This window comes from Carassius carassius, chromosome 2, assembly GCF_963082965.1.
Source record: "Carassius carassius chromosome 2, fCarCar2.1, whole genome shotgun sequence".
Classification (NCBI taxonomy): Eukaryota; Metazoa; Chordata; class Actinopteri; order Cypriniformes; family Cyprinidae; genus Carassius; species Carassius carassius.
Window position 1 is genome coordinate 9613318 of NC_081756.1, and position 27587 is coordinate 9640904.

The 27587-nt window shown below is 36.6% G+C and overlaps 1 protein-coding gene across 3 annotated transcripts; it reads left to right on the forward strand.

Moving 5' to 3' along the window:
* Positions 1–2354: 2354 nt before the first annotated feature.
* On the forward strand, positions 2355–27122 carry LOC132101727 (myocyte-specific enhancer factor 2A-like). 3 transcript variants are annotated; one of them, XM_059506901.1, is made up of 11 exons: positions 2355–2527; positions 9891–10075; positions 12840–13043; positions 16201–16335; positions 17545–17722; positions 22916–22966; positions 23575–23717; positions 23824–23850; positions 24716–24833; positions 24943–25069; positions 26317–27122. In XM_059506901.1, the coding sequence occupies exons 2-11, from the start codon at positions 10022–10024 to the stop codon at positions 26654–26656; spliced, it is 1377 nt and encodes a 458-aa protein (XP_059362884.1). In that variant the 5' UTR covers positions 2355–2527; positions 9891–10021; the 3' UTR covers positions 26657–27122. The 3 variants fall into 3 exon arrangements, with proteins under 3 accessions (XP_059362884.1, XP_059362901.1, XP_059362893.1); XM_059506910.1 differs by lacking the exon at positions 2355–2527 and adding an exon at positions 9209–9285; XM_059506918.1 differs by lacking the exon at positions 23824–23850.
* Positions 27123–27587: the final 465 nt, after the last annotated feature.

Sequence of the window (27587 nt, forward strand, 5' to 3'; positions counted from 1 at the left end):
AGCCCACCGTCCTGAAGATCTTCACGACAGCCATTAAAGTTTGTCCTTCTTCTGTGTGTAGCATCTTTTAACGAAAAGACTTTACATTTAGCAAAAGAATGTGACAAAAGAAATGAAACAAAGTGTTTTTCAGTCAATAGCCTGTACAAACAATAAATAATATTGAGTTGGGTTTATTACGGTTTACTGTAACCTAAAAGGTTCAGGTCGTTATTCAAAAACATTTGTTCTGTTTTTCAATGATTGCCAACTTAAACTTTTTTTTTTTTTTACTGTTTACGGTGAGATATTAATATTTTTGTTTCCATTTGAAAGGAAAATAGAATTATTATTTTTTTAGATCCCTTTAATGAAAATGTCATGTTCCTTTTAAAAGAGTACTAAAAAGGACTATTTACGAGTTTGTATCTCTCTGTTGTTTTTAACCATGATACATTACGTTAAAAGGGGCTTTTTAAAGATAAATGTGTGTATTTTGGATCTGAGACTCATTAACAAGTGTGTGCTCTGTTGGAATTGACCAGCACTCATTAGCTAAAAGCATATAATTTGTGTTGATCGTATGTTATGACTTTTGAATTCAGTAAATGTGAAAAACATGCAGCTGATCGTTGTCATCGAAGGCAGCTTCAAGGGAACGTTTTTATTTTTGTGTGAGACTGAGACGCATGAATGGTGGAGATTGGCTGACACCACACTACATCTGTCAGTCAGTGTGCCATAACTGCAGCAAACCATCATTGTTCAGCTTTCAGTATTTAGAATATTCTCTCACTTTAATCAGACGTGAGCAAGAGAACAACTTCAAGTTAATGTGTTGATGTTACGGTTACAGCCAGGTCTTCTAGAACAAGTTCAGCTGAACTTTTTACACGTTACAATGTTCTTATAGTTTCATTAGCACTTACAACTGGATAACTGAGCTGAATGTTTGGCAATAATAATGTTTAAAACATATTTTGTTGTTATTTCAAATGTGTGCTTAAGTGAAATTTAATTCATATTGAGTCATTAAATGTAACTTTTTACAATGTGAAGCTGCATCTAATGCATCATAAATACACAGAATCACAACATGGTTTTTAATTTTTTTTTATTTTAGTGAGCTGATTGACATGCTAATCACAAAATAATAATAATAGTAATAAAATAATACTAGATGAAGCAGGTCAGAGCTGGCATACTGTAGTATGGCTTTCATTTGACAGAATTTGGAGACACTTTAACTACTTTTAGACACTTTGGAACAATATTAGTTGTGATATTTTTATGTATATCATCTGGAAATGCTCAGACAACAGAGAGTTTAATTAAATGTCTGTTCGGTGTATCTGACAATTGAAATAAGATCTTTTAACAGTTTATTGACCGTATTTTGTCTTCCCCTGTTCCAAGCTGAAGAGGCGCTTGCATTCAGTACTGTGCTTGCTGAAAATGCTCAAACGACCTTTGCTTCGACTTTGTTATGTGATATATATTTCAAAATAATTTTCTGTCTATATGCATTTAATTTGGAAGTTGTTTAATTAGTCATTCTAATGATGTGCAAATATAGTCACGTCTAATTGCTTGTGCCAGTTAAATTTTAAATGTAATTTGTTTTCTATGTATTTTTATGTTATTTCTCAACTGCGAGCAGAAATAAGACCGTTTTGAAATATAAAAAAAAATTGACAAAGCATGGCAAAAAATCAAATGTCAAGGCTATATTACATATTTCCTTAGTAATTCGGAAATGTATGGTTGTGTGTGGCTTGTTTGATTCCCAGTCAATTAATTAGATTTTTGTTCTTCAGTCTACAAAAAAGCTCCCATCCTGCACCATCACCGACTTCACTGAAACTATAACATTCATTTATCCCATAAATCACCCTGAATGAAACATATTCATATATTTTCCTGTCTCTGACACTATATATTCCCTGTGACAGGCCAACAGATGTACTGTATCTCCTGCCTGATGTTCATCTTCTCACTAACATTTCTAAAGATGACATTTAGTTTATCTACAGTAGAGTAGATTCATAGATTACTGAGGAGATTTCCTTTGGAAAGTCATTTCCTTTAATAATTTTACTATTCAAAAGCTCAAAACCTTTAACACACACACCTATACTGTATATGGTTTGTTTTTATGTATTATTATTTATATGGGTGTGTGTGTGCGAATTTTATTAATTTTATAAATTTAATTATTTGTTTCTGCTCAGATAGATAGATAGATAGATAGATAGATAGATAGATAGAGTTGTTAATAGGCTGTACTGCATCAGGCGTGTAATGTGGCATGTTGTTTGGTGACACAGGAGCCCGAATCAATCAGTGTAGGCCTGTTTGTGAGGTGTGCTGGAAGGTCTCTGAAGGACACTGATGTAGGAGGGAGGAGCTGGGAGCTCTGGATCATCCAGCAGCGCGTGCACGAGAGCAAGAATGACTCGGGATAACACATCAATCCTAATGCTTGAATCCATCCGCTCGGTTTGCGCTCCTTTTGTCTTTCTCCAACTCTGAACGCGCCCGGCTGAAGGTAAGAGCTCAGCTGCTCACTGATACAGCAATGTGGGTTAAAACCACCGATCACTCACATTGTGTAAGGTAATTTCACATCAATTTAAGTCGCTAATTTATCCCCGTTTAAATTAAGTTCAGCGCAATTGTGTGACGCCCGGCGTTGACGCGCTTTTGTTATTGAACGCATCTGTAAGTGATGTTAGGCGTGATGAAAGTAGAAAGTTGCTGCCACTTTGGTTCATGAAATTGGTTTATTCAGTTGCTCTTTAACCTTATGTTGGAGCTTTATTCTTGACATTATATCTTCAACACGTCTGTATATATATATATATACGTATTGTTCTTTACATTTGTTTAAATATGCTATTTGCAGCATATTTATCGGCTTGTGATATAATAGAGTACAAAAATAAAACAAATTAAATTGCAATCACAAGGAATATATATATATATATATGTGTGTGTGTGTGTGTGTGTGTGTGTGTGTGTGTGTATACACACACACAAAGATCTTGCAAAATAACCAAAAAGGTTGAGGTTCCAGGTGAACTGTACCGTTAACAAAACGTGACATGTAAACTTGTAAACTGCTTATCACTGATTGGCAAGAGAGAATCGTCACTACTTGCGTCACTGAACTTGCTACACAAACACATCAGAACCGCTAGATTTAAGTGAGCACAGCCAAAAAAATGTTTTTAAACAAAACAAAAATAGCTGTTTTGTTGTCTGTTGAGGAGGTGCAGAAGTTCCTCTCATCAATAGCAGAGGAGCGGATCCAGCGAAAGCTTGATGGGTCGACGCTGAATGAAAAATAACGAAAGATGAATAATCCCGCCCACACTAAAGCGGTACTAAACTGCAGTGGAAACGCAAACCGAGTCGAGTCGAGCCGTGCCGTGCCGTGCCGAGCTGAGTCGACAAGCAAGCGACATTATACACCGAGTGTATGGGCTATGTTGTAATTTTGCAGCATTTTATGCTTTGCACTAATTGCCCCAAAATGGACTCTTAAGTAAGACTTAATGTATGATGTCATTGCATTAGATAAGAAAATACCAAATGGCATTTCTGTGCATTTATTATTTAATATTTTTTTAAAGTGAAGGCATAAAGAGTAATCAAATACACCTGTCTGAACACTAAAAATCACATCAATTGAATATTTTTGCAAAATACCACTGACTGATTCCACTTTATATATTATTATAGAATGATTTCAGGTGTGAATTAAATCCTTTTCGGGGAGCACTGTACTGCATGCTGTAATAAATCTTAACTTTAGGAATTTAACTGTTTATTAAACAAATGTGTTAACATTGTTTATTTAGTACACAAATATATCACAAGCAAATTTTCTTCAAATATTTAGACTATAAAGCTGTGTTCTGCTTCCAAATGTTAAAAGTCTATGCATCAAGTCAGTTTTGACAATGTCATGGCATTGATTCTCTTTCAAGTGCACTTTTAAGGATGCATTCAACTACTTCACATTGTCAGTTTACCTAGATTGACACAGAATTTGTAATCTAGTTAGACCTTATAGATATACTGGCCCTTTTAAACTTTTATTTTTAATGCATTACATTTAATCAACGGCAGTCTAACCTACTGTAACATATACATGTGTTACAATTTTTTAATTGCCTTTACTTGAGAAGAAATCATTGCATGCTCACATGGGGTCAGATTCAACAACAGAGCCATAAACCTCTGGCTGCCTTCTGCCTGACCGCTGCTCCACATGTTTGAAACTAAATAGATCGAGCATCTTTCAGAAATTATACTCCATAAATACAGAAATCAAATATAATTGTCTCTAAATATTAGCTCCCCAATCTGGCTTCCTGCAGTCCCGTGAAGCTTGCTTTTGTGAAGTGTAAATAGAAATGTCTGCGCTTTGCCAAATCAAACTGTACATTAGATTTGAGGAAGGAGCATGAGTGCGCTTTATTAAACTGACTGTTAGGATTCAGTGATCGCAGCCAAACCAGAGGACTTGAGGCTTGGCGCTGTGCCTCTGGGATTGGCCTGCCAGCTACTCCAGGCTGTATTACTCGTGAGCTGGCTGCCAATGCTTAAAATACAGTATAATACAGGATACAATTATGTTGTGAGCCACATGGCATATTGTGTTATTGTTAAATTATATCTCGCAAAGTGTTAGAACTTTAGGGAACAGTTTATGCATTATATTTGTAGTAGCATCTTCTAATAAAATTCTGTAAGAAATAATTAGACCCCTGTGGTGAAAATCAAGTTTTAACATTGTTTGCATGCCTAGCTGATGTTTGTAATATGCTTAAAGACAACCCATGTGATAATTCATCAGTCAACAACAACAATGCTGAGCATATTCAACTAAAAACGGATAAAGAAAAGCTCAGAAATGCAGTTTGAAACTGTTGTTCCCTGTTCCCTGTTGTCAGAAGAATGTAAACCAATCTCATTAACTTGTGGGCCAGGGCTTTTCATATCATTAGCAAAGCGTTTCCATCTAAGGATGTTGATTTTTAGAAGGTAGCTGTCTGAGATGGAGAACGTGAGCATGGTTAATGTAACATTAGTAACACATTGTTAGCTGTTTGATAATGTAGTCGAGTCAGAGGCTAATGATATCAGTTACAGTTACGTGTCCAGCGCTGTAAAGAGTGATACATAAAATGCATTAGCATTCTGATACATGGACTTGTAGGACTTGTGACTCTTCCTCTGTGGATTCAGTTTCTGTTTCAGCCATGTATATCACTTGCCACTGTGTAGGCTTTACTTTGTGAAAGTGGAGCCGTATTCAGAGCTGATGTGACTGAGTGGAGGTGGGGACTAATTTGCATATTCATGATACACTTTAAGTGAAGTGAAGTGACATACACCCATACTCAGAATTCGTGCTCTGCTTTTAACCCATCCAAAGTGCACACACACAGAGCACTGAACACACACCCAGAGCAGTGGGCAGCCATTTATGCTGCAAATTAGCAGCATAAATGCAGTTGGGGGTTCGATCATAGACAGTAAAAGAAATGGACACAGCGACCCCATTGGAACTCAATTGAGACAAGTGAAGCCCATTTTTAGGGATTTTTAGCACTTCCGTTTCTGACCCGCAGACTCAAACTAAGCTTGATGACGTCAGCAACCTGTCTGACAGATGTAAATCTTCTAGTAGCTGTGCGTGCAAACTGCCATCGTTAATCTTGCAGAGACTGCGAGCTTGAGCGGGGAGTTCTTAGGCGTGAGTGAGCAGGAGTAAGTATTCTGATTAATTATTTTGTATAGTATTTTAAAATGTAACGCCAGGGCTTGTATCTATGGGCTTCTCTCTTGACGTCTCCCCGATTGCCTGCGAGCTTCTCCTCCTGTCTGTACGGTAATTTCTCTACTGTGCGACAGAGAGTCGAGTGGTTATGACGCAATCGTTAGCCTATTTTTACAAAAACTGTTTCTACGGGGCCATAATGTTACATAGAAGGTAATGGAGCCCTTTATACATTGTTGTGTATCTTTAGAAATAAATAATGGACAAATGGAGTCTTTAAACGCCTCAGATGTAAAGTTATTCGCTGTCAAAGTGACGCCAAAATGAATGGGAGTCAATGGGATGCTAACGCAAGTGAAGTTCTGCTACAAGATGACTGCACACGGCCGACTTCCTTCCCGCCTGGGTTCAATGCCTTGCTCAAGGGCACCTCAGTCATGGTATTGAAGGTGGAGAGAGAGAACTGTACATGCACTCTCCCCACCTACAATTCCTGCCGGCTCGAGACTCAAACTCACAACCCTTTGATTGTGAGTCGAACTCTCTAACCATTAGGCCACGACTTCCCCATAGCAAACTAAACTTAAACTGAATGAGATAAGGGTGTAGATTTATATTCAAGCCCGGCATTCATTTTGATTATCAAAGATGATAAACTTTCTGTTGGACAGATTTCTATTAAAATCAATTCTGTTGAAATTTGCCTGCAAAAATTTGCAGAGCGACAGTGGGATTTTCCTCTATTATTACATGGCTTTTTGCAGTAGCCTACTTGATTTTGATTAGTCAGTCATGCCATTCTGCAGTTAAATCTTTTTTTTTCTTTGCATAGTGACCGTTGATATTTTATTTTATAGGTGTAGCAACCGATTTCTTAGTTTTTGGTGGTTTTTTTCTTCTCATCTTATAAAATATTTTATATCCAAAACAGTATTTTATGTCTATTTGATAAATGACCATCTAATAAGCATGATAATGTACAGTCATCTGATCACAATCACAAAACAGCTGTCTTTAAGGTGATCAACCGGCTTTATTTTGTGATAAAAACCAGCTAACTGAGATTTAGAATCCAATTAGAATTTGGAAATTGTTTTGAATCTGACTCTATTAAGCGGAGTTCCATTCATACGTTCACTCCACTCATATTGTTGTTTCTTTTGACATTTTTGACCTTGTCGGTATGGAGAATCACATGAGGTTTCCTGATCTAATTGGAATTGGCTTAGTCCTTTTTTAATCCTATTCTTCAAAGCAATCCTCTCTAGATCTGTTAAGGATCTTTCGTGTGACCTTAAACTGAATTTTATGCCAGTATTTTTATATTTTATGAAGGAACTGTTCTCGTAGAAGTAGCTTCTTCAGAGAGTTGAGGGTCTGTTGTCTTTTGCTGTTGTAAAATGTTAGAGGTTTGTTAGGAATTCTTTCCATCCAGGGGGAATTTTCCATGATCTGGGCTTTGTTCACACTGCTAGTATTTCAATTTTTTTTTAATCTAATGTTTAGGACTGACTGTATGAAATCTTATCTGTTTGTTCAAACAATGTAGTCAATATTTGGTATATCTACTCCAGTTGCTATTGCAATGACTAAAGACTTTCTTCTGGAACAGATCAGTGTTTTTATCGATGTATGGAAAGTGGATAGAAAACTGATCATTTTGCCACTGCTCACATTGTATGCATCCATGCATATGCTGTTTTTGATTTGATTTGAGGAATCAAAGGAAAACAAAAGAAAGAAGTTGGTTTCAGGTCTAGACATTCCTGATTCTAACTAATTCAGAGACAACATGAGATTAGCACAGCAGGATGGAGTCTGTCAGTATAGCTCTTACGTCCGGGACTCCTTGTTGAGCATAACAAAAACCAACCCCAAATATTTGAATGATGAAATTTACTATAAACATTTGACTCCAAATTTACAGGAGTTCATCAGGCAGTTGTGAGTTATAACTAAACCAGTCCAGAACAAGTAGGCTACAATTAAACCCTGATTACATTTCCAAAAACTCAAGAAGCTCAGTGTTTTGTAAAGCAGTCTGTCTGAATCTATCTACAAAAATGAATGTTTCTGACAGTAATGTCCTAAAACAGTCTAGTTAAATTACATCATAATAGAAATAATTACTTATGCAGATCTTTTTTGAATAGCAAAAACACGGATATGTAATAAAATGTTCAACAACAAAGAAATAAGATGCAACAGGCCCCTGAAGCCAGATGTTTTGCAGAACGTAGCTGTGTCAGTCTGCATTTATTATGGAAACAATCACACAACCCTTAATTACTAGACGAGGCCTTGTAGGTTGGATGCAGTTGTCTTCATATAAGACCACAGGGTTTAATGCTGTGTCCATGTTTTGTGTAGTGAATTATTGTAAAAATGATTTATGTAAGGAGGCCAGACATTTACTCAGCTCCAGAGCACTACAGGAATATTATGTCATGTCTGTGTGCTGTATGACAATGCCAGTTGTGTTTCTGACGGAATTGCATTGGTCTGCTGGAAATATTCATCCGTTTTTAAGTAACACATTGTAAGCGATGTTTTTATCTGTGGAGCAGGGCATCTTTCAGCTCCTTTTATGAGAATGTAAATTAATTAAACAGACTCTGTGAGAATGGACCTCAAATTAGTGATGTTTTGAATTGCAGTGATGATTTGTCTCATTTAAATCATTTCAAGATGTATATGGAAACAGAATGCACTGAATGAACTAAACATGCAGTTGTTTGCATTTTAGGAAAAGCTGTGTTTTATTAACCACTGATGCAAACCCTCTTTAACAAGAAAGTATAACTATGCAAAGTAGATTAATGCAAATCCTGGCAGAAGAGTTACAGTGTGTTACAGTGTGTGTTGCACTGCTGCTGTGACATTCACTCATACATCTGCATTATAAATGAAAGCATATCATTCCTACAGGCATTCTCTCTCTCTTACACTAGGGAAAGTATTAACAATAAAATGTCATAAGTATCATCACTGAAATAAAAAGTAATTTGTACAAACATAATGTATTATTATTATTTTAATCAATTTTAAACATGCAGTCCTGGTAAATATATAACATATAAGTATTCCCGTAGCTGCAAGGAACGGCAAGGTCATGGGTTTGGTTTCCAGGGAATGAATACATTTGTTTAAAATAATTGAATACCTTGACTGCAGATTGCATGTTGCTTTTGATAAAAGTGTCTGCCAAAAGCATAAGTGTAAGTGAGAGACAAAATGTAAATTTTAATGTACAGTCCTAAATATACAAGATACACAGTGTAAAATTATTGGTAAAATACACAGTGTTATTTTTTCGCATTGGCTCCTTCTTTTTTCACTTAGACAGAGTTAATAGATCATAAGTAAGGCATCTGTTGGTTGCCCTGGTAACTGTGGAGATGAGCAGGAAGGTGTGAAAGTGCAGGAATACGGGTGTCGTTCCTTTGTCTTCATCCATCAGATCTCAAGATCTGCTCCTTCACTGGGAGCATCAGGCAGGAATTCTCTAAAAACAGGTTTGTGAGGATTTGCTATTAAAAAAAGGAAGTGTAGCCACTTTTTAGATCTTTTGAGCTACAGAAATAGTTGGAGTGAAATTTTTTTTTATATGTTCTTATATTTTTTTGGGAGGCTTACTGAGTAAGGAGTAAATGCAATTATTTTATTTCTCTCTTGGATGTATATTGTAGCACTCTGGAAGGTAATGGCAGCCTGTGATGTGATGATGGATGGTTTTCTATCAGGATTGCCCAGATTACGTCATAATATCAGATTTACATGGGATTGTGGTAGATTATGTGCAACAGTAGCTGTATGATGTGGTTTTAATTGGAAACAATGTTAATGAGAATCAATGTTAATGAGAAATGCTGTTACAGTACTTTTCCTGCCCCCATAATCCGGTGGGTTTAGCGTAATACTGATGCTGTTTACACCAGCCAGCAAATCAGATTACATGAGTTCAGAAATGTGTGTTTGATTATGCTGCAGGTGACACTGAAATGTTGCTTGCGATTTGTTTAGTCTTCACTCACTTTTGACTTTCATCTGTGCTGTTTGTGGTATTCATGTAAATGACATTTCTATAAAAGCTTTGTTTGTCTCCTTGCATCTCTTGCAGGTTCTGGTGTGGTGAAGAATGCAGAGAGGAGGTGTTTTCTTACGATGCAGTAAAACCAAAAAATAGTCTACTGTACCATAATCACTGGAAAGAAAAGAGGATTTTGATTAGCAAAGAGAAGCAAAGTGACAATGGGGCGGAAGAAGATCCAGATTACCCGCATAATGGACGAGAGAAACAGACAGGTGAGATGAAGATGTCTGCTTCATGAATCAAAACTAAAACTGCAATAACAAAATCTATCGGTGCTTTCGCTTAAAGATAAATGTGCATTTAATCTCAGTCATTTGATAAAAAATGTTTATATTAAATATATACACTACAGTACACAAGTGTTTTATAAAGAATGTAAAACTCTTATTCAGCAGGAATGCATTAAATTGACCAATTATGATAAAGTAAAAGCATTTATAATGTTACAAGGGAGAATGAATACGCTGGAGTGTTTCTTCACTGAACCGCAATTAGATTTGTAGTGCATCCTTTAAAAAGTAAAAAATAAATAAATGGAATTGTAAAGCAATCAGAAAAATTAAAATCCTTATGATTCTGATTCATAATCAATGGCATCTGTTTTCACTGGATACAGCCAATTGCATCACCATTACTTTTATGTCAGAAAACGATGACTTGTACCTGTTTAGAGGCTTTTTTAAAGATATCTTAAACTCTAATTTGACCATTGGAGCAGAGGGAACCTCGCACACCTTCATTCCTAGCAATCATGATTTATATCTGTTAACAAATGATTTATAAATCCAAATGTTCGCTCAGGAGCACCCCCGTGTCTCTTAAGCGTGTTTAATGAATGTACCGGTCAGACTCTGGGTGTGTCGTGGTGGGACCATGCGTCTGCACACAGGAGCTCTTGTCTGGGTTCCTCAGTGCGCTGCAGTCCCTGTGGTGTGGTCGCAGTAATTAGAGCAGGTCTGGGCTCCACATCTCTCATTAGGAGACCGGTCAGACTGAGGCCTTATACAGTGTCTCTCTCTGCCCCTGACGGCCATCACTCACAGCAAAACCACAGGGACAGGCCTGAATTTGCCCAGTCTGCACTGGGATCTAAAATTAAAATACCAACCCGCACCACAAACCCTATCTAGTCTGGGCACTCTTGTTCGGGAGAGTATTTTTGGTACACACAGTGTTTTTGATCAGTGCTTTACACTGAAGGTTTTTAGTCCGTGACATGCATATGTCGAAATACTGTAGATTCCTGTGTACATGAGTGTGTACTGTATGTGGTTAGTTTACTATATAGTCTTAGTGCAGTAATTCACTATTAGCCATTTTATAGAAAGCCTTGATATATTTTAAGTGATAGCATGATGTAAGAAGCCCAATGACTTCCTGTAAACATTATTATATATATTAAAAAAAAAAAAAACATTAGCTGTTACCATAGTTTTTAATGTTTCTGAAAGAAGTCTCTTATGTTTAACAAGGATGCACAAAACAATATATATTTAAAAAAATATGTATTTTAAAACGTAATTTATTCCTGTGATGCAAAGCTGGATTTTTAGCATCATTACTCGTCTTCAATGTCACTTGATCCTGAAAAATCCTAGAAATCATTCTAATATGCTGATTTGAATTTACTGAGTACACAGTATAGTACATCAGATGGTAATTGCATGGTATTTTATAAATGCTATGTGAGTACTGTATTCATATACAGTAGTGTGGTATGTATATTGTACTCCAAGCTGTAAAAAACATATTACCTCCATAGTAACATATCAAGAAAAACATGGTATTGTCATTCTTCACGTATTTAAAAAATGTACCATGATTGTACCATGTGTATTCGTGGAAGTACCATCATGTACCATGTAAAAAAATAAAAATAAAGTCAGTACCATGGTATTTTCATATGGTATTTTTTCAGTTTAAAAAAAGAAATTGTAGCAGTTTGTCAAAAGAATAATGGTCTTATTATGGTACCATGCCCTAAAAACATGGTAAAACCATGGTCATTTTGATACTGTTGTCTTTCACCTCTATAGAATAGTAAATACTTTATTATGTTGTTGTTGTTCATTCTTTTTGACCCTGATTACTCTTGATCCACATGTAAATAACGTGATTATAGTTTGGTTGAATGAACCATTATTTTCTTATCCAAAATCAATAATCACCTCACACTCTATAAGACTAAATAGAACGCTGTGTTTGAGCATTTCAGATGTGATTTTACACCGTGACATTGACAACAAACATCGAACGAGTTTGTTCTCAGTGTTTGCTGTAAGAATGTGGTTCTCAGCTGTGAAGTGGCAGCAAGCTTGAGATTCCTCAGGGAGGGTGATAATTGGCAGGAAACATGAGATGATCTGGCAACCCTAACAGCTGGGTCCCATCAGACAGTCGTGAAGAATGACTTCTTCTGATACTAGTAATGAGCATACACTCAAAAAAAAAAAAAAAAAACTAAACACAAAAAAGCAGTATAGTACCATAGTAATTTTTGTTAGAGTATTAAAAAAAGAGTTGTATGTAATTTTATACACTACCCTTTTAACATTTGGTGTTGGTAAAAATTCTTTACGTTTTTGAAGAAATTTCTTATGCTCACCAAAGTGGTATTATCTGATAAAATATACAGCAAAAAAAGGTAATACTATAAAGTATTATTACAATTGAAAATAACTGTGTTCTATTTTTTATTACATTTTAAAATGTAATTTATTTCTGTGATGTAAAGCTGTATTTTCAGCATCATTCCTCCAGTCTTCAGTGTCTCACGATCCTTCAGAAATCATTCTAATATGCTTATTTGCTGCTCAAGAAACATTTTTCAATCTAGACAAAAACCAGTTGTAACAAAATCCACATCAGTCAACAGTGAACAGATGTTAAACATATTACTGAAACTCCGTAGCGGATATCGTTGACCGTAAGGATAACATATACAGCTTTCTGATATTTCTCCTGTCGTTTTCCTAGGTGACGTTCACAAAGAGGAAGTTTGGTCTGATGAAGAAGGCGTATGAGCTCAGTGTTCTGTGTGACTGTGAAATAGCCCTGATTATCTTTAACCGCTCCAATAAGCTCTTCCAGTACGCCAGCACAGACATGGACAAGGTCTTGCTCAAGTACACCGAATACAACGAGCCTCACGAGAGCAGAACCAACTCAGACATTGTAGAAGTAAGTGGCTACACATTTTTGACAACGTGGGAATTTCAAAAGCAGAATAAAATCTTAATTGCTATGTGCTTGTGACATTTCACAGTAGTGATCTTGATTCATTCTGAATCTTATGACCCATATCTGATTGAATATCTCACAGAACGCCCTTGAACAGATTACACTAATGCATGTAGTAGCATCTGGAGATGCAGGCTGCATTTACTGATGCTGTAATACAGTTAGCAAACATTTGGGCCACATTTCAAGCATGCAGGCTGAAGTAATTATAGATCACTGTCTTCAGTGAGGCATGTGCTCAAATTACATATTCATTTTCACATGCATTTCCTCTATTTATAATTAACATGTGATAGTGGCCAAGGTTATTCTGGGCTTTTCCTTTTACCGTTTATTATAAGCAAGTGTCATGTGTGTTTACATTTATTCATAGATGCTTTCGTCCAAAGCGAAATACACCATCTATCAGAAGTTTAGATTGAAATTTTATAAATGTTTTTGAAAGAGGTTTCTTATGCTTACAAAGGCTGCATTTATAAATAAAATAATATATAACTAAAGTAAAAAGGTAATATTGTGCAGTCGTAAATTAAAATACAATAATTGTATAATTGAATAATAAAATAATTTTTTTCTATGGAAGCCAATTTCTGCCGTGGGATAAACTTTTTTTAAAGGTAATTTAGTTTTTTTGTTTGTTTTTATCTCACAATTCTGAGAAGAAAAGTCTGAACTGTGAAATATAAACTCACAATTGCGAGGGTCAGAAAGTGAGAATTGGGTTGTAGTAGGTCACAATTACCTTTTATTATTATTTATTCCATGGTGAAAAAAAAAACAATTACGAGATTTAAACTCAGAATTCTGAAAAAAAAAAATGTCAGAATAGCGAAATGTAAACTAGGAATTGCGAGAAAAAAAGTCAGAATTGTGAGCTATAAAGTTTTTTTTTTTAAAAGCCAATTTTTTTTATTTTTAAAAAATTTCCTGCCAGAAAAAGGGCTTTCAGTTTTCTATTTGAATATATTTTGAAATGTAATTCTTTCCTGTGATGCAAGTTTCTGTACAGATGCCAGATTTAATTCAATTCAAGTTTATTTGTATAGTGCTTTTTACAATAAAAATCATTACGAAGCCACTACACATAAATTACGTTTCTACAATATTTAGTAGTAGCTTGTAAGTGGTGACTGTCAGTTTGTGAGTGTATGACAGGATTTTTCTGAAAAATTAATACAAGACATAGTCAGCCAGATGATGAACATTATTAACAGCAATTATTATATGATGCAGTCACACTTGTAGCAATATTTGTTAGTTCTTAGATTTAGATTTAGACTTAGATTTAAAGGAAATAGTGAATGTGTGTTCAATGTCTAGCTATCTGTAGCTAAATGCTGGTGCTGAAGTCTTGTGAACGGATTGTTTTTGAGTGGTTCTAATTGGCTGTAGCTAAAAATAAGGATCCAGTCTTATCCAACATTCATACTGAGGAAACCTGAGATACTATCAGTCAAGGACGTGGAACTCTTGGCAAGAGCTGCTCTCATTAGCCTCCATGAATCACAAATCGCTTGTGTGTACCACAAATGCAGTCTGAATAAAAAAAATTATGTGTGCTACACACTTGTGATTTACAGTATATTGCATAGCCTACAGGAATTTTGAGCCTAGTTGCCACTTTAATTTGATAATCACTTATAATATGCATCCAAGTAGAAATTCTTTTAAAGATCGATAAGGAGGGTCATCTAAGGAGGGAGAAAAGTATTAAACCTGCCTCTAAGTTACAATTAATTGTACCTCTGCGTTATAGGAAAAGTTTACCCAAAAATGACAGTTTACTGAAAATGATCACCCTCAGGCCTTCCAAGATATAGATGAGTTTGTTTCTTCATCAGAGCAGATTTTGGAGAACTTGCGCATTACATCACTTGCTCACAAGTGGATCCTCTGCTGTCAATGGGTGCCGTCGGAATGAGAGACCAAAAAGCTGATGATAACATCTTGTGAAGTTAAAAGCTGCATGTTTCTAAGAAACAAATCCACCGTTAAGACATTGTTATCTTTAAACCAGTACTTCCAGCAAAAACAGTCCATAATCCATAATATTTCTTTCTCCATTGAAAATCTCATCTGAATCAGGGGAGAAATATGCACAGATGAAGTTACAAGTTCTAAACAAATATGTCGGTCGGTATTGATGTTCGAGGACAACAGGGGATGGATTTTGTTGCTGGTGGAAGCATTATTATGGATCGTGGTTTTTTGGCCAGAAACAGCAGTTGTTTGAAATCCCTTAATTAATGATGGATTTGTTTCTTACAAACATGGAGCTTTTCACTTCACAAGACATTAACTGATGGACTGGAGTCGTGTGTTTTACTTATGGATTATTGTGATGTTTTTATTAGCGGTTTGGGTAGCCTGAGGGAAAAGTACATTTTCAGCTTATTTTCATTTTTGGGTGAACTATTCTTTAAAGGGAAATGCAATTGTCCAGTTGAAAATAAATTTTGAAAAGCAATTCTTCTTTAAAACAAAAAGATTAAATTGAGAGTTTTGCTTTAGACTCCTGTTTCTCGTACAGTATGCGTCTCCTCTACAATTTGTGAAGAGATTTAGTTGAGATTTCTAAGTGAATTTTGTGTCATTTTGTATTTTTTTTTTTTTTTTTTTTTTTGGAGATTGACCATAGCGATCCATTCTGCATTGATTACTGAATGACTAGGAAATTGGTCATAAAGTGCATTAACTTCCTCAACCTGGACTTCCTGTAGCCAATGATAATGATTTGAGTGTGGTAGATCTAGTCAAAAATCTTCACTGCAAATCACATTTTGGTTTTGATTTCCATTACATTAACACCTAAATTTGTTTATCAGATTAATTGAGAGTCAGTCACTCACACTTTTGCTTTAGGACTGTAATGTTCAGTAATAGAAAGGAAAATATTCTGTATGATGACATTTGCCAAAATGAGCAGTATATTACTGGGTTAAATGTTTGCAATATTGGATCCCATAATGCAAAGAAAACTAATCAACATTTCAAGCAGACTAGCCTTATATTTGTATTTTTTGCATATAGACATTGAATATTATAGTGAATGTTAGAGTTTTAATGCCATCATATTGTACTTTGCTGTTCCCTACAGGTGCTGAACAAGAAGGAACAAAGAGGTTGTGACAGCCCAGATCCAGAAGCTTCATATGTCCTCACGCCTCATGCGGAGGAGAAATATCAGAAGATTAATGAAGAGTTTGACAACATGATGAGAAATCACAAAATTGTAAGAAAAGTGTAATATATGTTTTTCATCTTGGCATCCCTGTTACAGTATACTTTTCAATAGTTTAGGACTTGTTTTTGACTCTTCAAATGCTCACCACACCACCTTAAAAACTACATAGCAACACCGTTCCAAACGGTGAAAAAAAACACTCCAAACTCTCTAGCACCTGCATACAGTAGGTAGCAACACTCTAAAAGCATCGAAAACATCTTAGCAACTGCTTTGCAACATCCTTACAACCACATAAAAACAGTCTAAAAAGCAGCACCCTTACAACCACCCAGAGCACCCTTACAACAACATAGCAACACCCTAAAAAGCAGCCAAAACACCTTAGCAACTATATTGCAGCATCTTAAAACAACCAAAACACATCAGTAACTGCTTAGCAATGTCCTAGCAGCTACGTAGCAATACCATAAAAAGAAGCCAAAACTCCTTAGCAACCACATAGCAGCATCCAAAGTCTCATTAAGACAAGTCATGTCACTCTGCGGCCATCTTTGAAATGCCTCTCTGGCATCCAAGTGCAGCTCCTATCTCTTTGAATGGGAAAACATCAAATTCTCCAAAACTGTTCAGTAAGTTTAGAATAAAATTTCATATTTGAAATCACCAAAGAAATCTGACAACAACTGTGTCACAAATGTTGTTACTTTTCTCAAATAGCGTTATAAAAAGCATATTTCTCAGGCTAGATCAGCCAGTGTGCATGCGCGGTCCTAAACGCTCATCTCAGAATGTTGTTTCTATAGCAACCGGCTATAGAATGCTCACTTTACCAATAAGCGATTGGCTCTTTCATTCAGAAGGTGGGGGGGGTCCCTGCGATTGAGTGGCCATATAGAGTGTTGTATTTTTCCCCATTCAAAACTATACAAGAGACATGTCTTGGGTATTCTATAGTCTTTGCAGTATCCTTACAACTACCTAGAACACCCTAGCAACTGCATAGCAACAACCTAAATATCAGACAAAACACCTTAGGAACTACACTACACAGCAACACCATAATAAGCAGCCAAGACACCATAGCAAACTACAGTACATGGCAAAATCCTGATAAGTAGCCAAAACACCATAGCAACTGCTTAGCAACATCCTTACAACCACCCAGAACTCTAGAATTTGCCCAGGCAACCTCTGCTATTTAATCTAACTTATCCCTTGACATCTCTTTCACATCATCTTCTCTGTCTCTATCAGCCGGCTGCTTTGGGTCAGCAGAGTTACTCGATACCGCTGACTTTGCCCATCACAAACCCCACCACCTTGTCCTACAGTACAGACAACTCTCTGGACACCCCAGTATCCCTCAGCAGGGCGAACATACTGTCTCTATCCTCCAACACTCCCCAGAGCAACAACAGCAATGCTGTCATGGGTCAGTATCTATTGTTCATCATTACCATGTGGTTTTCAATGCAATGCCATCATGATGTGGTTTCCTGCACATGATACATGCTAATGCTGTGGTGTACAATAGTAATTCCATGTTGTATTTTGAGGAAGCTTGAAATAGCATGTAAATACAGTGGTTGATATGCTAATCATTTATTTCCATGGTAAATATCTAAATATTATTGTATTGCCATTGCTTTGGTCCATTTATTCCAAACCTGTATGAATTTCTTTCAGCTGTTGGACACAAAAGAAGATAGCCATTTGGTAGCCATTGACTTCCATAGTGTACCTTTTACATGCTATATAAGTCAATGGTACTGTCAATTGCTTGGTTAAAAACCTTCTTCAAAATATCTTCTTTCATGTTCAATAAGTGTAGAAGTGTAGAAGGCAGACAGACCAGCGAACTTGCTCTGCTCAAGCAGGTCAGATAATTGGGACCAAAAGCCAGGATTGCAACCACAGTGCCGCAGGACCCATTGTAACTGAGATGTCTGAAGAATTTAAAAGGAAACCTCATGATGGAGAAGGCACCCAGTAAAAAAAAAGGTTATCAGTCCGCCAGAAGTACATCCCACAAAGCCAATGAGGAAGCAACCAGGTCAAGTGGTCTAAGGCAAATGATCAGATTGCTTGGTAGAGGAGTCAACTGTCAGAGCTGCACTGTAAAACCCGACAAGTTAACTTAACTCAAATCGTTTGAGTAAACCGATTGCCTTGACTGTAAAACCCGACAAGTAAACTTAACTCAAACGGTTTGAGTAAACAGATATCCTTAAGTTATGTTAACTCAAACCGTTTGAGGCAACTGATTGCCTTAAACCATTTAAGTTGAAAAAACTAACAGTTATGAGTACTCTGAACTTAATTCAGTTGAGTTCACTGAAAGAAGATATACATTGCAATTAAGTCATTAAGTGATTAACTGAGTGATAATTGTGAATTAGTGATGAACAGCTGCTGTTAACAAACAGAACCACTGAAGAAAAGAGAAACACAAGAACTACAACTGACTTCAGACACAGCCTTAGATGAAATCAACTGAAATAAAATACACGAAATCTCTCAAGATCTGATTAAACAACCCCACAAACAGCATCACCAGCTTCACTTATTAATAACCAGACTGACTTTATTTCTGTCAGACGTCTACAGAAGATCTTATTGAGAATGAACTAAGGTTTAGTTGTTGATTTATTGTTTTATTTGAAGTAACCATGTTAGAGGTCAGTGTTTGCTTTAGTTGGGCTCTTGATCCTTGATTTCTGTCTTAGTCTTTTCTCTGGCTGTTATAACAGTGTGTTTCTAAAACACATTTGTTGTAATTCAAAAGCCCAGAAGAAATGCCTTCAGGTGTTATCCTGAACCTAGGTGTAGGTTGTTATACTTTATATTGGTGATGGTAATTATTCATTATTATTCACAATTATTGATCCGTACGGAGTCTAATCTCTGATGAAGTAGGTGTAGTGTAATTTGTAGAAGTGGACCTAGTAAAAATGACAGTAAGAGCCAGGGGTACTGTGAACAGTTAATATATAAATGACTTTCTAAACATTTTGTACACATACATTTTTCTTCTATGCCAGTAGTTGGTCAAACACTGACATTAATAATCAGAATATGAACCTCTACAATGGTGATGAAAAAAACATGCTGCAATGCATGCTGGGTACTATTGTAGTACAAAACTCATCCATGGCTCCCAGCATGCTCTGCAGCATTTTTTTTATGGTCACCATTGTTGAGGTTCATATTCTGATTATTGATGTCTGTGTGTGACTAATTGACACCGTATAAGACCACACTGTTCGAAAAGTCATTCATATTAACTGATTATCACAGAACCACTTCCACTTAGAATCACTTTTACTATAATCAATCAAATTACACAACACCTATTTCATCAGAGACTAGACTCCAAGCAGTTCAATAATTGATGATTATCATCACCAATATAAAGGCCCCGTTTACACGATGGGAAAACGCAGATATTTCCCTGCGTTTTGGCCTGTCATTTACACGAAAACGCCGTTTTTATGCCTGAAAACGATTATTTCTAAAAACTCCGGCCAAAGTGGAGATTTCTGAAAACGGCGGTTATGTGTTGCCGTGTCAACTGGGAGAAACGGGGTTTTAGGTTCTCAAACTTCTCAAACGTCACATTATGCGCCAGAAAATGCTTAACGTCATGTGAGCGCCCTATGTTTTAGAGTTTGTTTGGGTAACGTTACTGTTTGATTATGGATGCTGTTAAGGTGGTACTCATTTTTACGTTTGTGCAAACGCTTTTGAAACGCTTTTTCCTATATAAAGTTTCAGTTCTTGTCAAAACAACTGTTTTCATACAGCGTTAGCTGGACGCTGTTGCCCATATTAGGAGTTTCCTGTTATGACTTTCTGCGCTCTATAAAGAGGATTCTGATTGGCTTGCATGGCTTTATCCTTCTCCCTACACTGCCACTCATAGGTTTGGCATAGTTATGATGGCGCTCGACGGCGTATTTATGCGGGTTGATGTAAACGACAACTTTTTTGAAAACGATGTTGTGTGCACGATGTTATTTTTGAAAACGGAGGGGGGGGAATATTAGTTTCTCTAAATACCCGGCTATGTGTAAATGTGGCAAAAGTATAACAACCTACACCTAGGTACAGGTTAACACCTGATGGTATTTCTTCTGGGCTTTTGAGTTACAACAAATGTGTTTTAGAAACACACGGTTATAACAGCCAGAGAAAAGACTAAGACAGAAGTCAAGGGTCAAGAGCCCAACTAAAGCAAACACTAATCTCTAACATGGTTACTTCAAATGAAACAATAAATCAACATCTAAACCTTAGTTCATTCTCAATAAGATCTTCTGTAGACGTCTGACAGAAATAAAGTCAGTCTGGTTATTAATAAGTGAAGCTGGTGATGCTGTTTGTGGGGTTGTTTAATCAGATCTTGAGAGTTTTCATGTATTTTATTTCAGTTGATTTCTTCTAAGACTGTGTCTGAAGTCAGATGTAGTTCTTGTGTTTCTCTTTTCTTCAGTGATTCTGTTTGTTAACAGCAGGAGTTCATCACTAATTCTCAATCAGCACTTAGTTAATCACTTAATTACTTGAATGTAAAGTTTCAAAACTTACATGGTTTAAATCAAGGCAATCTGTTTACTCAAACGGTTTGAGTTAAGTTAACTTGTCAGGTTTTAGAGTGTGGAGTTGCAAAGCAGTGTCAAGAACAAGCTTAACAGCCTTGGGAAGATCACCTTTGAAGAATGCACAGGGTGGTTTGGCGAGGTCAGCTAGTCAGAGATCGGAATCAGCTCTGCCGGAACTAAAGGAAAGTGGCACCCGAGGAAAATTTTGGTCTGAAGGAGCTATGGGACGAACTTAAACAAATCATTGCCAAGCTGCAAAGATTGGCTACACCGCTCGGCTACCCAGGGTATGTACCACAGCCAGCCCTACCAACAGTGCCATTTGATACATCCCCACCTAAGTTACGAGAGGTGGAGGAGGTTATCAAAAAAGCATGGTCAGCATCAGCCCCTGGGACTAATAGGCTTCCATATAAGCTGTACAAGAACTGCCCCCAGGTGGTTAAGATACTGTGGAAGCTCATGAAAAGAACTTGGAAGAAAGAGAAAGTCCCAGGTTAAAGGTTTTATGTCCCAGGTTGTGTGAAGAACATTATCACAGGATACTTCAGCAACCTGCACATGTGCTTTACTCTGGAAGGCTAATCAACAGGATGGCAATGGCTGGAATGCGGGATTGCCATGGGGTGTGCCATATCCCCCATCCTATTTTTTTTTAGCTTTCGAGGTAATCCTCAGAGGATTCGGGCAAGTAGTCAGGGGCATCAAGCTACCACCAGGTGAGAGGCTTCCACCATTGAGAAGCTACATGGATGATGTAACGGGCATCCTTCAGATGGCTCCATTCACGACCAGGCTCCTCAAGAGCTTTGACGAGCTGCTTAAATGGACAAGAATGAAGAGCAAGGCTGAAAAATCAAGAAGTCTCTCGATAAGGAAAGGCGTGCTGCATGTCAGGACCATCTTCATTGTTGGAGGGGAGCCCATTCCTCGGCTGGATGAGAAACCATTGACAAGCCTGGGGAGGCAGTACACCACAGACTTATCTGACATGCAGATGGGGAAGCTAGCCAGGCAACAACTTGCAGAGGGCTTGGCAAGAATTGAGCAAAGCCACCTGCCTGGGAAGCACAAAGTATGGTGCTACCAGCACGCATTATACCAACGCGTGCTGTGGCCTCTAAAGGTCTCCAAAATTTCTATTTCGGAGGTTAGCAGGATGGACAGCCTTGCCAATAGCTACATTCGAAAATGGTTGGGCTTGAAGGTCTCTTCGGCAGGAATATGCTGGAGCTCCCCATCAAATCCATCAGCCTAGGGTACAAGTAAGAGAAGGCATGCTTTGTTCTGGAGATAAAGGATTCAGCGGACCCACTTATAAGGAGTGCAAAAGTCCAATCCGCACAAGCAGCAAATGGAAGGCGCAAGCTAAAGTAGAGCATGCTATCTCTAGTTTTAAACATCAAGAGGTGATGGGGTTAGTCCAGGTCGGGCTAGCCTAGGCTTGGGAGCACCACAGCAGCCCCAGTCTAAAGCCACCAAGAGGCAGCAGAAGACCATGGTGGTGGATGAAATTACCAGGCTGGAGCAGGACCGCTTCCACGTAAAGGCCATATCCAAGGGCAGTCAAGGAGTCTGGACACAATGGGACGTGACTGTGAACAGGCGCATTGCCTGAGCAGATAACAGGAGTACGCCACAGTCCAGGCTCAGCTTTCTGTTAAGGGCAACCCATGAAACTCTTATCAGCATATCTTATCAGGGTGCAAAGGGGCATTGATCCAGGGGCACTTCAGGTGGCAAACCTGCAGAAAACCATAAAGGAGCTGGTATACAAAGGAGCTGGTACTCCAGACAAAGCACAATGGGTTGGTGCCAACATCCCGGTAAAGGTAGCGACAGGTCGAAAAGCCAAAGCAGGAACAACATCTCACCTGTATAATGATCAAAAAAAAAAAAAAAACATACAGGTTAGGACCTATTTAAGGGTGAGTAACTGATAACAAAGTTTCATTTTTGGGTGAACTATCACTTTAACAGTTATACAAGGGTCTTGTTTGTTTAATTAATATCCATATGTTTAGATGGGATGCAAGACGCCACTCTTACAAATGGTGTGCACTCCAGTTATGTGGGTAGGTATTTCCTTTTTTGGTTAACTTATACAATGTGTCCGAATGTAATGATAAAGTTCAATTAAGGTGCCAGTCTATTTAAAGAACACACATTAAACGTGATTTACTTCCCTGCATGCTGTGCAATTCTGTTTAAATGAAAGATAAGATTACAAACCATACACAAATCATGCATATGTTGTTAAAGGGTTGGATGTGTATATAGTTTACTGTAATTTACTGTATTATGCAGGACACATTGATTTCCTTGTCCACCACTTGTCCTTTTTGCGTTCCTGATTTGTCTGTTAATGAAATGCTCCAGGTTATAAATAATGTATTTTTTATTGTAATAATATTTCAAAATATTACAGTCTTTATTGTAGCTTTGATCAAATAAATGCAGCCTTGATGCAGCACAAGAGACTTCTTCAAAGAACGTTAAAAAATCTTACTGCCCCCAAATGTTTGAAACTTAGTGTACATGCCAATAATATTATTAAGTTTTTAAAATAATTTTATTCTTACTGATCCTCGCCACCCAAGTGATACGTTTCTGATGTAAGCACACAGTTTTAACCTATACCTCACCCAAATTGTAATATCCCTTTTTGTTGTTCCACATTCAGCCAATGGATTTGTTGGCAGTTCAGAAGGAAACCAAATGCGAAGAGTTGTTTCGGCAAAATCTCAAGCATCGTCAACAGGGGGCCATAAACCTGATCTCAGAGTGCTCATTCCTCCTGTGTGCAAGCGCACTGTCTCTTCACTGGTGAGAGTTTGTTTTGTCTGCCATCAACAACATATCTACAGTATAAGAGAGAAACATCCTGACAAATGAGAAAGTATTGACTGTCCTTAAATCTATTTCTTGCAAGCCGCAAGAGGAAGGAAAGAAACATTTGGTAAGGGGAATTTGATTATATTTAATTCAGAAAAGCTTTTTAAAAATGACCCATTAACTAGGTCATAAAAAATGTAAGAAAATCAGTATTGTTACAGCTGCCTTTTGTTTAACAGTTACATGCTAGTTACAGGCCATCTAGTGGTTCAGGGAAACATTAAAATCAAAGCTTAAACTGAAACTTTTATAAACTGCTCAGTTTTTAGTTAAAACAATATTTAACTGAAAAACTAGTCCCAAATATGATTAAGACATTTAAGACAAATCTGTATATGTAAATTTGTTGTATTTTATTTTTGCTTTGTTCTGCTTTTGTTTTTTTTTGTTGTTGTTGTTGTTTGTTTGTTTTCTTTTTTAATCTTGTTTTTGTTTTGCTTTTTGTTTTGTTCTGTTCCGATTCCTCTTGTTGTTGTTTTGTTTTTTGCATTCATTCATATATTTTTGTTTTATTTTTGCATTGCTTTGTTCTGTTTGTTTTAATTTGTCTGCTTTTTTTCTGTTCATTTTGTTTATTTTATTGTATTATTTTGTTTTGCTCTGTTTGTTCTGTTCTGTGTTGTTTTTCATTTAATATAGTGACATTTAGTCATCTTAAGTATGGCCAAAGTGCCCAGATTTTTTGGTGTTTTTTATATTAGCTAATTAGCTGCACTTATTCATAATATCAGCTCCAACTTTTGTAAGTGATGTATGGTAGTCTGATTACTCTGCCAGTGCAGTATGATGTGTCAACACTGATCATTTTGAAGAGAAAACATAAAAATTAATGAATAATACAGTGTTATTGTTGTCTGTAAGCAGCTTTTTCCTTCACACAAATCAACCCCTGTTGTTTCCACTGTGTTCTTTGTTTATTTAAACATCAGCAAATAGACAACTCTCAGTCCAGCCAATCACTGACTACGCCTGTGGTATCCGTGGCAACCCCCAGTCTGCATCCTCAGGGCCTTGTATACTCAGCCATGACCTCATCATTCAGTACAGGTATATATAATTGACCTATACATAATAAATCATCTAATAATACTAGATTCTGGACCTCACGACACTACTGAATGACTATTTTACTATTCAACTCTTTCGTTTCTTATAGATTTTGCCTTGAGCAGTACAGAGCCCAGTTCTTCACACAGCTTCAGTTCACCAGATGCTTTCACATCAGCCGCAGGGTCTTCATGGAAACACAGTCAACATGGTCAGCCAGGCTTCAGTGCTCAGAGGTTAGACTGTGGGATTGAGGTCTGATGCCACAATAAGGCATGCATTTACTTCACTCGTCAATGTGTTACAGTGTTAAACTGCAGACAGATTTTATACCTGATTTGAAAAAAAGTGAAACATTGTATTAAATCTGGTCAGAGTAAGTTTGACTAGCTGGAAAAGCAGATTTACGAAACTACGATGAAGTAAGGTAAAAGGTAACCTTTACCTAATCCATACCAGTTTTCTATAATAGGTCAGTGGATCAGGCTTTTTTTGTTGGTTTAAATAGCTCAGGCAGGTCCCACCTAGCTCAGCTCGTCAACTACCAAAACCAGCCTTCATAAACCATTTTACTTTTATTTATTCATTATTTTATTTTATTTTATTTTTTAAATTTTTTTTGTTTCAGAGACAGTTACATTTATTATTTTTGCTAACATTTTATTCTTTCGAATAACCTGCATTTTATGAATCATGCACAGTAAGACCAATAATACTAAATGTAAAACATAATGTCTTTAACTATGCAAATTTTGTTTTCATGTTGACTTCAAGACATTCACTTCTGTTGGTGAGTTTGGTATTTGTATTTTTTTTTAATGTTTTCTCTCATGTCTCTTACAGTATGCCTGCCAATGCTGCATTTATTAAATCAAAAACAGTAAAACATAAATAAAAAAACGCAAATTTTGTGGAATATTGTTACAATTAAAAAAAACTGATGTCTATTTGAATATATTTTCAAATGTAATTTATTCCTGTGACGCAAAACTGTATTTTCAATATTACTCCAGTCTTCAGTGTCACATGACCCTTCAGAAATCATTCTGATACGCTGATTTCCTGCTCAACAATCATTATTTTCAATGCTGAAACTCATTATCATTATTGTTGTGCTGCTTAACATTTTTGCGTAAATTATAATAATTTAATATATTGTTTTGATGAGTTATTATATAAATATAAAGTTATAATAATTATAATAGAAACTGATAAATATAAAGTTATTATAATAATATTATAAAGAAACTGATAAATAGGAATTGATAAATAAAGTTTGGGATGAGTTCTTTGATAAATATAAAGTTTAAAAGAACAGCATTAAACATTAAGTTATTAATGTCACCTTTGATAAATTAATTTTTTGTTTTAATAAAATGATATTAATTTCTTTCAAAACGTTGTCTTAGTGACTCCAGACCTTTGAACAGTAGTGTAAATAACATAGTACTAATAACCATCTTAGTTGTCTTGTTCTCTCCAGAACCACACAACCTCAAGTTCAGGCCTCTGACTCTTCCAGCAACTCCATCAGCATCAAATCAGAGCCCATCTCCCCTCCAAGAGAGCATGCTGGCCCCTCGCTGTACCACACCATCCACCCCAGGCCTCGGCCCAACTCCAGACAAGAAGTGGGCCGCTCTCCTGCTGAGAGCTTCAGCTCTTCTGGTAGTTCATATGAGGGCAGTGACCGTGAGGACCAGCGGCTGGACTCTCACACAGTTGCCGCATCATCAGGACAAAGCAGTCGATCATCACCAGAGACCGAAAACCAGGAAGATCCCTCAGTCAAACGCATGCGCACAGAGAGCTGGGTAACTTAGGATGGCTTTTTTAAATAACATTTTAGATATGCAGACTGCTGTTGTAGTGCAACAAACACAAAGTGCTGCTTTAGAAGTGTCTCTGAAAGGTAAAAATACAAGGACAGTTATTGTGAATGGGTGTTTTCCGTTGTTTGTATTGTTTTAGGATTAACAAAGTTATGAAGTGTCTGACTCTTTGTTTTTCTCCATAGAGGGTTAGCTTTGCTGCATTATTTGCAGTATATTATTTTTTGCAAGCCAAATGTGTTATTTTATCTTTTGAATGTTTATCTGAATCCTCGTTCAAAGCCATATAAATATTGATAGGGATTTACTATTTGCTGTCATTTAGTGCAATTAAAATTTTTAAAAGACATTTCATTTTGTTTCATTTTTGTGCTATAGAAAAAAAAAAAAAGAAAGAAAAAAAACCTGTTTGAAATGGCAAACTTAATCTTCTGTGGAGTGCTGACTTGTCTGTCGAGTTTTAGATGAACCTCAGGTATCTGCATTTCAATCATCAACTGGCAGCCAAATAACACTTTCAGTTCTTTCAAGATTCGTGGTGGATAGATGATAAAATGGCCCAAAATCATTGATTAATTAGATTTATTAATGTAACCACCTAGCAACGCCTTTGTGGGTGATAAAATGATCTAATCATAATTTGAATTTTATTTTTATTTTTTTCTTAAAACTACAATCCTTCTATAAGAGAACACATTATAAACATGTCATATTCATAATCAAATATCTAAACATCTGTGAATTAGATTTTTAATATAATTTACACAATGTAAATACTGTTCATTTAAAAATGCCTGATTACACAAGCATTTAAAAAATATATGAAAAGTATTTAAATGTCTTTTATGGTGTTTTTATCCTTTTATTCTGATTCTGCTGAATGTGACGGGGATGCTGTAAAGGTACAGTCGAGTTTATAGCC